A 14,633-nucleotide genomic window follows, 5' to 3' on the forward strand; every position below is an offset into this window, starting at 1 on the left:
TACTAAGTCAAGGGAGTCTACCAGAACCTCTTAGTAAGAGAATTTGTTATATCGCCTGGTAATTTTTATGCCTGGATGATATGGAAAAGAACTCCAAGAACTTAGTTGTGAGTATTCTGTTGTGTATCCTCTCAGGGTGGTATATAGAAGGTTTAAGACTAGTTAATTCCTTTATTAAAACTAAATATGGGAAATTACATACAGTCTCCTTTCCTGGATAAAGCCTACTCTTCAGCTCTATTGTGTCATATTTGGATGGCCAACTTAGCTAGTGACCCAGGGGCCATACACGAGAGAGAACAAGATTTTAGACACAATGTCCCTTTGTAGAGAGACTGGGTGGTTCATTATAATAGAAGGCTGGACTGTTCTAGGAATCTAGGTGTGAAATATAAGTAGAGGTAGACTTTTTTAATAATTTAAAAGAACAGATGCAATGGAGTGCAAAGTTGATGTGAACGAAATTAGAAAAATTAAATAGAAAAAATGATAACAAAAATTTAAGAATTTAATAATGGACTACAAAGCAATGGAAGGATAATAGTGGCAGGAGACTTATAAATGCATGTAAAATGGCAAAATGAAGGTTAAAGAGGTAAAGGCAAGTAAGATACGCAAGTACTAAAGAGAACAATAAAAACATAAAATAAGCTAGGCAGAGTAGTTAAAATAACATCAGCTAATAAGACACAAAGATCAACAAAAAGATCAAGTAGTAATAAAATAAGGAAGTGGTTTAAAGCAGTAAATTAAAGAACAATTAAAAAACAATAAGGATAGAAAATTAACAGGCGAAAATGCCGCTTAATAATTGTATTAATAGCTAACACTTATTGACTTCTTTTTATGTGGTAGGCACTTTATGTGCATTAACTTATTTAATTCGAGTTTATTAAAATAATTAGAATTGTTTAAATGTAAGCAAAAAAAAAAATTGTCAGGAGGAGAAACCAGGCGTCAGAACAACAATAATAAAAAACCAAAAATCCGAAGGCTAGCAAAATGGACTTGCAGGTGTCGGTTTTCGTTCCTTATCTAATGCGATGACTTTTGCCATTGAAAAGCACCAAGTACCTGGCCTAGTGCATTTCTTTTATTTCCGCTGTAGACCACAGGTTTCTGAAGTGCTTAACACTATAAATGTGTGTTTTCTTGCCCTCTTGTCGTAGTAACATTGACTTCCTAGAGGCAGCGCTCAGTGGCTGAAGTTCTCGGTGGGTAGAATCCGTAGCCCAGAGCCGGTGGCAGGGGACTAACGTCTCATCATCCTACTCATCCTACGGGACTTGGCTCGGCCCTGTCCTCTCTTGGAGGTTCTTCCTGGTTCCTTCAGACTGCCTGCATGGTGCTTGGCACACTGGAGCTGGACTGGGGGTTCTTTCCCGATACGCACCTTTACTTCCCCTCTAGACCATACATTTCTGAAGGGAAGGATCATAGTTTTGTATCCCACCCCTCAACTCAGGCCTGGTACATAGTAGGTGCTTAATGCATGCTTTTTGAAGTGAGCCTAGTTGAACCTGGTGTCAGTGGGTTTTGTTTTGTTTTGTTTATTCCCCAGCAACCAGACTACTGTGACTGGATTTTCTGCCTGCCCAGAACCCCCACAGACAGGCATCTTTGTATTTCTGGTGTCCAGAGTGTCTCTCCCAAAAGAGAATAGCTTTTTTGTTCCTTTTCTTTCCATTTACCACAGCCCAGAACCCATCTTTTTCCTCCAACTTATTTAGACCTTGGTACCCTCTGATCTCCACTAACTCATGCCAGAACTCTTTTATGGGTATAGATTCAGAGCCCAGATATCAGTTGCTGGTTTTTCCTCTTCGCCATACTTTTCTCTGGGGCGGCTGCTGCCCCTGTGGCCTTGAGCTTGATCCACAATTCATCCATTCACTCGTCTGTCCAGCAGACACTTTGCTGGGAGCTACTGTTAGCCAGCAGTTGTGCTGGGCATTCAGGCAGAGGACAGAAAAGGGAGGCCCGGTGCCTGCTCTCGAGCAGCTCTCCGTCTTGTCCAAGCTGGTGTCTCTGTGCAGCCTGCTTCCGTCGGCCCTGTTTGCCACGGAAAGAGAAAAACAACCGACGAACACTCTTCCCTGGTATTTTGAAGACAGTAATGGAATCGCTTCCTAACTTTCTCTTCTCTGGGGAAAGAGTCCCGTTTCCTCAGCCTTTCCTCCCGAGACCTGCATTGGGCCACAGATGGCATTGGCTTCTCTCCTCCAGGGAGCTCTGGAGGTGAACAGAGACTTAAGTTAGATAAAGTATCCTTCAGATGCTTTATTTAAATTTTACATTTACTTTTTTTCTGATTAAAGTATTTAACGTGGAAAATTTGGAGAATGCAGGAAAATCACACAGAAGAAAATGAACCACCAACTTTGTGCTCTGAAGCCTTCCAGCATTGTGTGAAAGTGTGTGTTTTTTGTGTGTGGGTGTAGAAAAGTTACATATCATCTCATAACCTACTTATTTTACTAAAAATACATTATGAATATTTTCCATAGCATTAAACATTCTTCTCAAACATAAAATAACCGCATAGAAGCCTGTTACACGGAAAGTCCATAATTTATTTAGTCAATCTGTCCTGTTGAACATTTAATCTGTTTTCTGTATTTTTGGTTTTTTACTATTATTAATGATACCCTGGGAAGCTTCAAAGTACAGAAAATTCAGTGCACATTTTCTATTATTTCCTGGGACAAATTCTTAGAAATGGAATTACCAGATCAAAGGTTATGAACAGATCTAAGGTCTTTGTGATGCATTGTGAATTTTATCCTGGAAACTTCTATTACTTTGTGGTTCCCATTAGCAATTTATGATAATACCCATTTCCCCACACCCTCAAAAGCAATATCTTAACAGTTTTTCAATCTCTGTCAATTACCAAATTATAAAATTGTATCTCATTTTTATTTTAATTTGTATCTCTTGGGTTACTAGTGAGACTAAACATTTTTTCATATGTTTATTGCTGTTCTTTTATAATGTATTCTTGAAATGTTCATCATTTTCTTATTGATTTCTAAGAACTCTTACATAATAAGGGTATTAATCCTTTTGCACTTGGCCAACATTTAAAAAATAGAGAAAATTCTATTTCTGAATGGAGGAAGACTTAATGTGAAATAAGGCCCCAAGTCTCATCCTGTTTCTTTCTGTAGAAAGTTCTTCAGAGTAAAGGCAGGGTTGTTATTGCAGGAAAACTAAAAGCAGATCTATGTGTGATACTGGTGTTGATCTTTAAAAAGAAAAAAAAAAACAATTAACCCTGAAATGTGAATTAGCTTGATATTTTATATATTTCTGGTCTATAAAAAAACTCAGTCTTGTGAAATGGAACCTAAGATTTTCTGAAAGAACCTAGAGATACGTCACTCAGTCCAGAGTTTCTTTGAAGATCTACCCTATCCCTAGTATTATCCTAAGCCAAATAAATAAGTCATTCCCTAGTTTATAGCCAGGTTGAAGAAATAAAAGCTGTGCATATTTAATAAAGCTCTTTTATGACCTTAGCTAGACTTAGGTCTAGAAACTGGAATTTTGAATGAATTGATGTTTTCTCTTATTTCAGACATTCTGTCAGTCACCTTGTGTCTTCTTTTACCGTCTGTAAGGTAGCATGTTCTTCTAGGTTATCGAACTTTGATATCTCACCATCATCCACTCTGCCCTTCTTACTCCGTAGCAGGATATACATAGAGGCCATATACAAATCAGGCTTACAAGCCCACAGTACTGCTGGAAGATTTCTACTGCAGAAATTCCTGCAACTATTTAAAAGGAAAAAATAAAAAATTTAAAAAATCAGGCTGGGCCTGATGGCCCACACCTGTAATCCTAGCACTCTGGGAGGCCGAGGCAGGAGGATCAGTTGCGGTCAGGAGTTCGAGACCAGCCTGAGCAAGAACGAGACTCCGTCTCTACCAAAAATAGAAAAAAATTAGCCAGGTGTGGTGATGTGCCCCTGTGCTCTGGCTGTAAATAAAAATCAAACCACCTTACACTTAGATAAGAATCCCAGAATAAAAGAGGATACCCCCAGCACCCACTGAATATCTCTAGGATGGCATCAGATGAATCCAGAATTCTTAAAGTCACAGACTATTTTCAAGCTCTAGTTTTCATTTCATCAGTAAATAGAATTTTTAAAACAACAATGTCCTCCCATAAGTAAATTCGGCACAGTGGAGGCTAGCACCCCGTCCTAACACATTCCCCTCAGCACCCCCTGTCTGCATCCCACCCCCCGCCTCCCACCACACCCCCCCACCCTTCTGTGAGCTGTAATGACCCTGCAAACACTAAATGGCATTTGAGTGCATTAAGCAGCAAACTCTCCCGTGACATAGCAATTACGGCTCTGAAATAGATTTGGTGCGTCACAGAAGATAAGGGTTTTGAAAGTTTCTGTTGTGATTATAGCCTGTAACTCCCACAAATAATAGGCTTCAAAATAAGAGGCTGCCAACGGAGCCTTTGTGGCTCTGTCTCAGTGATGGCACGTAAATTGCTATTAATGTCCTGAGTGTACTTGAATATGCCAGTCTTTGGGATGTGGAGTTGGCTCAGTGTCTCTCTTTACGTGGCATGTCATTGTTGGTCTGATAATCTGGGGTAATTGCTGTCTCTTGGATGGTCAGAAAAGTGGAAGGAGTTTCGCCTCCTCGCTGATGGCAAATAGCCCTGAGATGTAGCCCACAAGGGCACGTTCACACAGTGGCTTGTGCGTGTTCCAGGTGTCGCCGCCGTTCATCGGTAGGATGTGTATACGATCTCTGAGTGTGCCCTTAGTAAATAATAGCTTTGTCAACGGAGCAAAGCAAAATAAAAGGTTATAAAAATGAAGTGAAGAATTCGGGGCTGTAGAGAATCAGCCAATCAGATAATTTATATTGAGAGTAAAAAGAGAATAACCCTTTGCGTGAATTATCTAGGTTTGGCTTTATGAGTAAACATAATTGTCTGCTATCTTGTATAGCTACTCTTTTCCAGTATAAGCTGCGTGCGTGTGCGTGTGCGTGTGCGTGTGTGTGTGTGTGTGCACGTGTCTGTGTGCATTCTTAGGTGCTGTGAGTACATTCTTGAACGTACATTAGCTCTGTGTGCATTTATATGATAATAGTATGTGGAAATTATGCATATTTCTGAACACTGTTGATGTATGTATGTGTGTTTGTGTTTTGGGTTCGTGCAGTTGTGAGTATAGAGGATGTTTATTCAGATATAAATAGAGTTCTCTGCGCCAAGGCGCCTCTATTTAGCTGAATCAAGCTGAGCTTACTGTTCTTTGCCAGGAGATCAGGATAACCTCTGAAAAGTTAAATTAGAATGAACTTTACGTTTAAGCCTTCTTTATATACATTTAGCCTAAGCACCCCATGAGTCTGGGACATGGAAACATTATGTATAACTGTTCTGTGAGTACTTTTAACAGAAATACGAAAGCAACTCTACTCTAAAGCTCGAAATGCACACTGCCTCATATCCTGTGTGTGCTACAGAGAGGCTCAAGTTTGACATGCGTTAAGCGGCAGTGTTAATTCTGGGTCTTCACAACAGGTTAAACAGAAAAGGGTAAAGCTAAGAAAGAGCTAAAGTAGATCTTGATCTCTAAGTTTATCTACAAATGCACTTCAGTAATGTGGCGTTAGGATACTGGCAGGAGGGCACACTGTGACAGCACTGTGATCAGTAAAGTCTTGCAGGTGGATTTTGACTGAGCACCCCGTGCACTGAGACAGCAGTGCATGCGTGCAGGATAAAATCTGAGGTAGCGACTTGTAGTAAGAGAGTTTGTCTTCATAACAAGCGAACATGGGTCAGATTTGCCATCTTGTCCCACAGCCTTCGGCCAGGACTCTGCATTACCTGTGTAAGTTAGGCCATATTACCTGGCAAGATGGTGCCAGCCACGGTGGTGCCTCAGGAGTAGAACCCTGGAGGAGCAGAGTTTATCTTGCCCAAAACCAGGTTTGTTGAGGTGAATTGTGGCTTAGCACAGGGGGTATTAGAAGCCCCTCAATTTTCTTAGGCCAGCCTTGTGGTTTATGTGTTCTAGCATTTTAATGAACAATGCAAAGATTCCCTGAAGGTGAACTGAAGAGCACACGTCATCTGCGTTTGGCCACGAGCATCCGTGGTGGCCACACTCTGTGTGTGGCACTCACGTGCTGTCCCACGGCCTAGCTTTTGAAACTTTACATGGCCAAAAGGCGTAGCATGTAATGGGGACCAGGTCTGACAAATGCTGGTTTCTGAGCTCGAGCTTCCTGTCCTGAGCAGCGGGGTGAAGAGTGCATGCTAGATTTACATGTTGTTATGTATTTGTGATCCAGAGTGAGAGACTTACTGTAACAATTCTTCATCACTGTGTGGTTAGGACGGGCCCAGGCAGCCCAGTGTCCCCAGGGCGGGACACCAGGGGAGCCTTCAGAGCCTTCATTTCTCCACCCACTCGGCTCAGGTGCTTCATTGCCCGGCAGCTGTGTCAGACAACATCCTCGTCCTCTGAAGGCTTGTTGCTGAATGATTTGCCAACTCACTGAGGACAAACATCAAAGCCTGGAATGGCCAGGCCCTGCCACCCTCCAGCGCCATCTTGCTTTGCTCACCGCTGTTCTCTGCTCCTTTCTTTCTGGCCTCAGGGGTTTCCGCGGAGCCTCAGGGCAGCTTTGCCCCACTCTATGCTGGCCTAGTTTTTGTTCACCTTCAGCCTGACTTTCCAGAAGCCCCAGTGAGCTGCCTGTTTTGTACCCTCTGCTAGCACGTTACCACCCAGAATCTACGTATGTTCTTTTGATGATTATCAAATGTCTATTTCCCACAAAATAGTGAACTCCTTGATAGCAGAAACCAGATTTTTTAAAAATTTGTTTTATCTACCACTGTATGCCCAATATACAGCACAGAGTGGGCACTGAATACATAATTTGTGGAATTAAAAACTAAATAATTACATTGAAAAAAATCTGGTGCCCACATGGGGATTTTAAAAGATGAATCAGAGCCACACGTGGTCAAAGGTGAAAGTGAATGGTGAGAAAGTCAGTGGGGTGGGACTGAGAGGAGGGGGTGACAGTGCGCCTGGAGGAAAGCTGCAACGAGGAGGTGACTCTCAAGCTGAGCTTTGCAAGATGACATGAATTTCTAGAGACTGGAGGAGAGGGACCGAGGAGGGCAAAAAAACTTCTCAAGACATCTCCATAGAGTCAACAGGATCTCACGTTGGCAGTGAAAGGTCTGCTATTTCTTTGCAGCAGCTTAAACTGCAGAAGTCTTTGTCGCAAGGGTATCTGTTCTCTACCCCGAATGGCTGGTTGCACTGCTGAGCTCTCTGAACATGCAGACCTGTCTGGCAAGATCACTGGGCCCAGGAGGCTTGGTGGAACCAGACCAGACAGGAGCGTGGTGGTGTGTGACATCAGGCAGGAGTGCTAGAGCCGGCAGCACGAGTTAATCCAAGCAGAGGATTAACTTCCAGGAACTATGATGGCAGGTGGTTGGTGCTTGCTCCGAGGTTCCAGAGCAGTGTTCCAGTCACATGACCAAGTCACTATCTCAGTCTTAAAGGAACTATAATAAATGGCAAAAAATTAAGCAGAAGCTAGACATAGGTTTGGCAGGAATGGTCTCAGCCACAAGGATGAAGTTCCTGTATGAAGATACTGCTGCAAATTGCCCAAGGAAGACAGACAGCGAGATTGATTCTGAGTTACCTGTGCAATAAGCCAGAATGAAATTTCTTCTGTCCAAGAGGACACGTTGTTCCCGGATAGGGTTGCCAGATTTAGCAAATGAAAATATTGCATGGGACATGCTTATACTAAAAAATGATCTGTTGTTTATCTAAACTTCAAGTTTACCTGGGTATCCTGCATTTTATCTGGCAACTTCGTTCCCAGATCCTCAGGTGGAAGCTGAATCTGCGTGGGGGTCTCACCCTGGAGAGAGAAAGACAAGGGGGCAAAGACTCAGCAGGCCGGTAGGGGACTAGGTCTGTTCTGCACATTTGCAGTTCCCACTGTGCCCGTGGTGGCGACTTGGAGACTGTTCCAGGTGCAGGGGGCACGTCTCCCTTGTCCTTGTGCCCGTCTGGAGGACGGTCCTTGTTGGGATGGTGTGCCGAGCTGCGGCTGCCACGGACCAGATCAGTGTCTCTCTGGCTGCTTTCCTTAAAATCAAAACAAAGCAGTTTAATTGTTGATCATAGTGACTTGTTTGAGATAAGCTATGAAGTAAGAGAAAAGTTCAGTGCCCGAATATAAAATTTCCTCAGAAACTGGGCACGGCTTCTGCTCTGTCTTTTGAGTTTTTCCTAGGCGTGCACAGCTATTCACATGTGGTCAGACTGACCTGTGGAAGTCAGGGATCTGATACCCTGTGTCTCTCCACGCCTACGATGGAGGATGGATGTCACAGTGCCACTAAGTGTTTACTTCTTCCTGTGCCTCTCCGAGAGACATTTATGAAAATCTTTGACGTGTCGGGCACTGTGGTTGGCACTTAGGAATCAGAGAGAAATCCCGCAGCCCCGTTCCTGTGGTCTGGCAGGGGAGAGAGACTTGCGAAAGAACAAATGCGGTGTGACAGGGGCGCACAGAGAGCTGGGGTCCTGCAGAAGGAAGGGACACGGAAGGGACAGATGGACGTACAAGGATACTTAAGCTCGGTCTGGAAAATCAGCCCTGGGCTGAGTGGACGTAACTGGATGAGCGAGGGCACTGTATTCACGGGGAGCGAGGCAGGCGTGAGACGGCCGCTCTGCTGTGGGAATTTCTGTGTAGCCTCATGAGTGTTGGGATGGGATGAGCAAGGTCAAGGACACTGTAGACCTTCTGAGGACGTGGAGCCTCATCTTGAGGCCAACGGGAAGCCAGTGAAGGTCTAAACAGGGAGGTGATACGATCACAATTACATTTTTGAAAGACCGCTCTGGTGGCAGCTGCAGATAGGACTGGACAGGGACCTGCTTACCATGGTAAAATCCCCCAGGGAGATTGTGCATCCTTTGATGTCCCTAAGGGGACTTTCCAACAGCATCTCTTCACCCCAGAGTAAATTTACCACCCCTTGGTAAATTCTCTCTGTGTAATCTTGGGAGAGTGTTAAGCATATCAGGAAAACATAGTTCTCCCACCTTGATAGGAAAATGATCAATCTAGGGTGTGATCTCTACTGTGAGAGCTGATGTCTGCCGGATCTATAGTGACTGCGTGTTTGTGTGTGCGTGTGTGTGTGTGTGTGTGTGTGTGTGCGTGCGTGCACGCATGGGTGTGGTTTGCATAGAGAAGGAGTGAGGATGTCTTGATGTTTCTTTGTTTTTCTTCCTGGCTGGCCCCTCCAGCGCCCGGGTGATTGAGGGCCTGAAGCACGTACCCCCCCCACCTGCACTCAAGGCATCCCTGGTAATGGCATCTGGCCCGTGTGCAGATCTGGCTCCACTCGGTGCTGACATCAGCTGGTTTGTGGCACCTCAGCGTATTTCTGGGTTGCAAATGAGAGTTTCTTAGTGCCAGGCTCACTCGGGCTGTCACATCGGGTGATGAATTCTCTGCATCAGTGGTGTGCTGCTAAGGTGAGCGCAGAGGAAGGGCGGGAAGGCGAGAGACGGGACGAGCGATCCTGGGCCCGGCAGCCCTGGCTCTGGACTGCAAGCAGTGCTGGGTCCACAGCAGCGAGGGACGGGCCGCTTCATGGGGACCCTCTTCTGGCTCAAGGAGGGTGGCAGCGAAGAGAGAAGTCAGGGCTTCAGCTGTGATTCTGTGCCCTGTGTTTTGCCCGGAGAAACCACGTGGATTGTCCCGTGCACCACTGCCCCGTCCTTGGCTCCCTCTGCCTCCAGGCAGGCCTGCTTGGCCTTATCCCTGACATGGAGTTCTAGCAAAATGTGGTTATTTATCAGATTAGGTGCCAAAGTCAGTAGGGCGCAGGCTATAGGGCAGATAGTCATTCTTGTTCCTGAAACACTTTGTTCCCGAATATCTTCAATTTGTGTTTGGAGAATCTAGATTTTCTTATCTTGGAAACCTGCTGCATTTTGTCCTAATTTTATACTCTGTTAACGTCTCCCTCCCGGGCTGAGCCTTCTCTCCCGGCTTAGGCTCCGTCTGATGGAGTCAAAGCTCACGTTGGGTCTTGCTTCCCAGCCCACAGAATTATCGTCACAACCTGGTGCAAATGCAGACAGACTCCCTCCCACGAGGAAAAAGGGCGCATTTGGCTTTGCAGATTTTACCTCCCACCCCCGTGACCCTTTACTGTGGTCCCTGACGTGAGCGTTTTGGAGAGTCATTAGCATTTTCCATCATCGAGGAAAGTTTGCGTCAGAGAGTGGAGGGGGATACTGGGGTGCAGAAGAAAAATAAAAATGCAAGTCTTATTTCCCGCCACCCCCACACGGCGTTAATGAGAACCTCCTCTGCTCTCCCCGCGCCCAGAGATAAACAAACACACAGAGGCGGAGTTTCCTACTTAATATTCACCCGCAGCGGAGGAAGAGGGGGGAATTGCTCCCCAGGGTTACCGTGGCTGCGAGCGAGGTCAGCTGTCTCCCAGACGGGCGGCCTGTGAGCGCCTTGCGTTAAAGCTGGAACGATGCGGTGGAGCAGCCTGGGTGATTTACGGGCAACCCGGTTAAGTTGGGTTTGCTCGCGGTTCCTGATGCCGTGGAGCTTTTACCAGCAACGGCAGCAGATAATACACCATAAAAAGCACCTCTAGAGGGGAGGGTTCTTCCACGTTTCTCAGGGTTAGACATGCTTATTCTGGAAAGTATTTGCGTTTATCTAACTTGCATGTCATAGGCCACAGTGTCCTATGTTTGGCAGGACGTAGGGGGTCCCGGTTGTCATATCCTGAAGTAGGGTGACCAACAGAGGGCTTTTCCCAGACCCCACGGGTCTGCTGGGATAGGGGACTTGCAGTGCAGACATGGGAGAGGCCTGGGCAAACCGGGGTGGTTGGTCACCAAATCTGAGGGGTGTGTGCGTGCTTATGGACGGAAGGGGAGTGGGAAAAAAGGAGCTAAAGAGGTTTGTTTAATGTGTTTGTTTTTAATAGAAGATTTTGCATAGTCTTCTTTACCAGGACAACTAGCATAATTAAAATGCAGGTTTTGATATCAGCTTGAGCCAATTCCTGTCTCTACCGTCTGTGAGTTCTCTGTACCCACTGGCATCTTACGCACTGGTCTGAGAAAACACAACTCTTTAAGAAAAGAGGTCAAATGTCTCCTGTTTGAGTTATTTCTGATCTGAGATGGCTCAAAAAGACGTCTCCCAGAACCTCTGGACAATATAGAATGCCTAGCCAATTTTTTTCTTAATGAAACACCGCAGAACTAATTTTCCTTACTAATAGCTTCATTTCTGGTACCACTTATTATCTTAATGGAATTATGGCATGGCTGAATAGTAGTAATAGTGGTTTCATGAGCAATTAATAAAACTGCTTTGTTCCAAGCGCTATGACGTGGTTGCTAACTGCTCTCATGTAGCTTCGTTATCTGCTTGCCTCACGCTAAGTCGATTCTAAGACACGTGGCTTTTTTCTTTCTTACCAGCATTTTACTGTGCTTCGTGACATTGTACTTCAAAAACTTCCGTCAAGTTTTCCTTAAAATTCTGTACTGCTCAGCCAACACCCACCTGCCACCCCCATACGTACACACCTGCCTATTAATCTATCTGTCTAAATACCTCTCAGGTAAACATACGCATATACAAATGATTAGCATAGACAGATACCAAAATGCTAACAGTAATTATCTCTGAGTAGGATTATGGGTGTTATATAGTTTGTTTTTTATGCTTTTCTGTTTCCCAAATATTATAAGCATTCCTTACTTTTGTAATAAAAAATATACATGACATTATAAAAGATTTTCTTTGGGGAAAAATAAACCTAACTGCCATTCTTAGTCAGCCTACACTAGCACCAGCATATATATTCTTGGTTGGGAAGAGGGCTACGATGTCGTCACCCCCAGGACAGACCTGCATTAGGAATTTGAATTAATTCTGTTCTTGATTCTGATTATACTGCAGAGTCTTGGCCCCACAGGGATGGAAAAGCCTTCTGTTATGAAAGAATGAATTCTCGTTTTCTCCTCACTGTTCTCCATCTACTGTTTCCATCACAAACAAGAGGGGGAAATGTCTCCAGCAGGGAAGAGGAGTGGGAGGACCCGCCTCACTGGGTTAGGCGGTGGGAGGTTGGAACTTGAGGGCAGTTGCTCACTGACCCCTGATTGAGGAGCTGTGTTCTTGGCATTGACCCGATGCCCTCTTGGCATCTGCTCCTCAGTGAGCTGTGGACGAAACCTACCCTTATGCTGAAGTGACTGGTAGGAGCAGCTTTGGATTCAAAGCCTGGCTTTCATCGTTTGGGTGAGCCAATGAAAAAGAGAGCCACGTGGATGAAGGGCAGAGAAAAGGGGGCCTGATTCGGAGGTTCGGAGGTGTGTGTGCTGTCTTAGTCATGAGCCAGGAGGATTTTCTTCTGCACCTCTGCTCGCTCGTGAGTGAAATGTAAACAGACGTTTGCTAGCACCTGTTCCGTGCCGGGCGCTCTCCTACGTGCTGTGGATTATGCAAGGGTTGACTCAGTGGTCCCTCCCAGATGGCAGTGACAACACTGCCCCGATCTACTCTAAATTGTTCAGAGGATAAAATGAGAGGAAAGTGCAGTAGCAGCAAACACTTTACTGGGAACATCTAAGACCTAGTCTGTTCAGCATGACCATTTCCAGAGCTGGGGTGTATTAACTCCAAAGGAACACAGTGATTGGGGAGAAAAAGGCATTTTAGCTCACTTATACTTTCATGCTGTAGAACATACAGTCACGAATTATGCATCACGAATTAACCACCATAGCAAATCATTCTTGAGCTATTTTAGTGCTGGGATATTTTTTAAGGGGTGGTCGATAAATGAATCTTTCTGGAACAGTCTCATTGTTTGGATGCTCCTGGGTCTAGAGTCTTGGAAAAATGATCTCCAGATGTAGCTCAAGCTTATAGCTTCACATGTCATCCCCCTCCTAGATGTGTTCATGCAGACCCGTCCTTACGGTCTTGGCACCGTTGTTTAATCTGTTAGATTCGCCTGAAACACCCTCTGTGCTTTTCCAAGCTCACCTTCAAGAGCTCCTCCTGCATGAAGTGTTTGCCCCAGCGAGATGTGGTATTGCCTTTGTTGGAAACTTCGTAACAACGGGGCTTTACCATTTATTAGGTTCTGCCATTGAATTATAGTTCATTCATGGGCTTGTCTTATCTCCCTCCCTGAGGACACAAACCGGCTCTCACTCCTCATTCTATACCCGCTAGCACAGAACCTTGCGTAGAACAGGCACCTGCAGTCTCATAAACATACGGAACATCCGTAACTGGAAAGAACCTTAGGAAGCATTTGAGCCAACCTTCTTATTTTTCAAAAGGGGAGATCAAGGTCAAAAAGGTGAAGGTGCTTCACCATCGACAACGGCCAGTTGTTGCCGGGGTCAGAACCAAAACCTGGCGTCTCTTGACCCGCAGGGCAGCTGTCATTCCACTGATAGCTTGGACTGAATGACAAAGTGACAACATCGTGTCCAGAGGCTCTCGGGGGGGGGGGGGGGACCTGAACTCATCTGAGGGAGGGGGAATATTATCACCTGCAGTAATAGTAGCTGCTCATTTGATAAGTGTCCCCCTGTGCCCGCCCCTGTGCTGGGTCCTTTACTCAAGTTGCCTCGTTGTCGTCTGCTGAAAATGGCCGGCCGCTCTCAGAGCACTGACTTCTCTCCCTTTTTCCCTTCTAGGCTAATGGAGGTTGGCAGGATGCTACTACCCCTTCATCAGTGACCTCCCCTACAGAAGGCCCTGGCAGTGTTCACTCTGACACCTCCAACTGATCTCCCAGCCACCGCATCCCGGCTGACCCTGGGCCCCGTTGGGGCAGGGCAGGAGGGAGGGCTTCTCTCCCAGCGCTGAAGCGGTCAGACTGGAGGTCGAAGCGATCAGCAAACACAATAAGAGTCTCCTTCTCTTCTCTTCTTTGGGATGCTGTTTCAGCCAATCTGGACACTTCTTTATACTCTCTTCCCTTTCGTTTTCTGGGTAGAAGCCACCCCTCCCTGCCTCCAGCTGTCAGCCTGGTCCCCGCCATCTTCCCTTTGCTTTGTCCTAGACTCCCGGGGCCCTGTCCTCCATGGCATCACTGAAGGATATTTTCAACAATTAGAGGAATTTAAAGAGGAAAAACAATGACGAAGACAATAATAAACGTGTTTGTATGTTTTCATGCTGGTGGTTTGAGGAGCCGGATTTACCTCACTCGGATCCCTCGCTCCCTCTGCCGACAGACGGGCCTCCTCTGCTCTCTCGCTGCTCTCACTACCTCTCAGCAGGACACGCCACTCTGCCCCGCCCCCCAGGCCCCTGCCTCCTCTTCCTCCTCCTCCCCGGGGACGGCACCGGTTGGAACACTTTCCTCTTCCTCCCCAGCCCCGGTGCCCACTGGGGCTGCCATAGCTGGGCTTCCGACGGTGCCACGGCTCCTGGTTCCAGCTCCGCAGGGTTGGCTCCCAGGCAGGAGGTCAGGCGGCCGGGGGGGGTGGCAGGGGACAGCAGGGGACAGCACGG

At 46.0% G+C, this 14,633-nt stretch overlaps 1 protein-coding gene across 2 annotated transcripts in view; it reads left to right on the forward strand.

Annotated features, from left to right (window-relative positions):
* The window catches only part of PBX1 (PBX homeobox 1), a 267,175-nt gene extending 252,883 nt beyond the window's left edge, over positions 1–14,292 (forward strand). For both annotated transcript variants that reach the window (XM_045546599.1, XM_045546602.1), the window contains one exon: positions 13,811–14,292. In XM_045546599.1, the coding sequence (XP_045402555.1) occupies positions 13,811–13,903 (93 nt within the window). In that variant the 3' untranslated portion in view covers positions 13,904–14,292. The remainder of the gene's footprint in view (positions 1–13,810) is intronic.
* The last annotated feature ends 341 nt before the right edge of the window (positions 14,293–14,633 follow it).

Source organism: Lemur catta, chromosome 3 (genome assembly GCF_020740605.2).
Source record: "Lemur catta isolate mLemCat1 chromosome 3, mLemCat1.pri, whole genome shotgun sequence".
NCBI classification, from domain to species: domain Eukaryota; kingdom Metazoa; phylum Chordata; class Mammalia; order Primates; family Lemuridae; genus Lemur; species Lemur catta.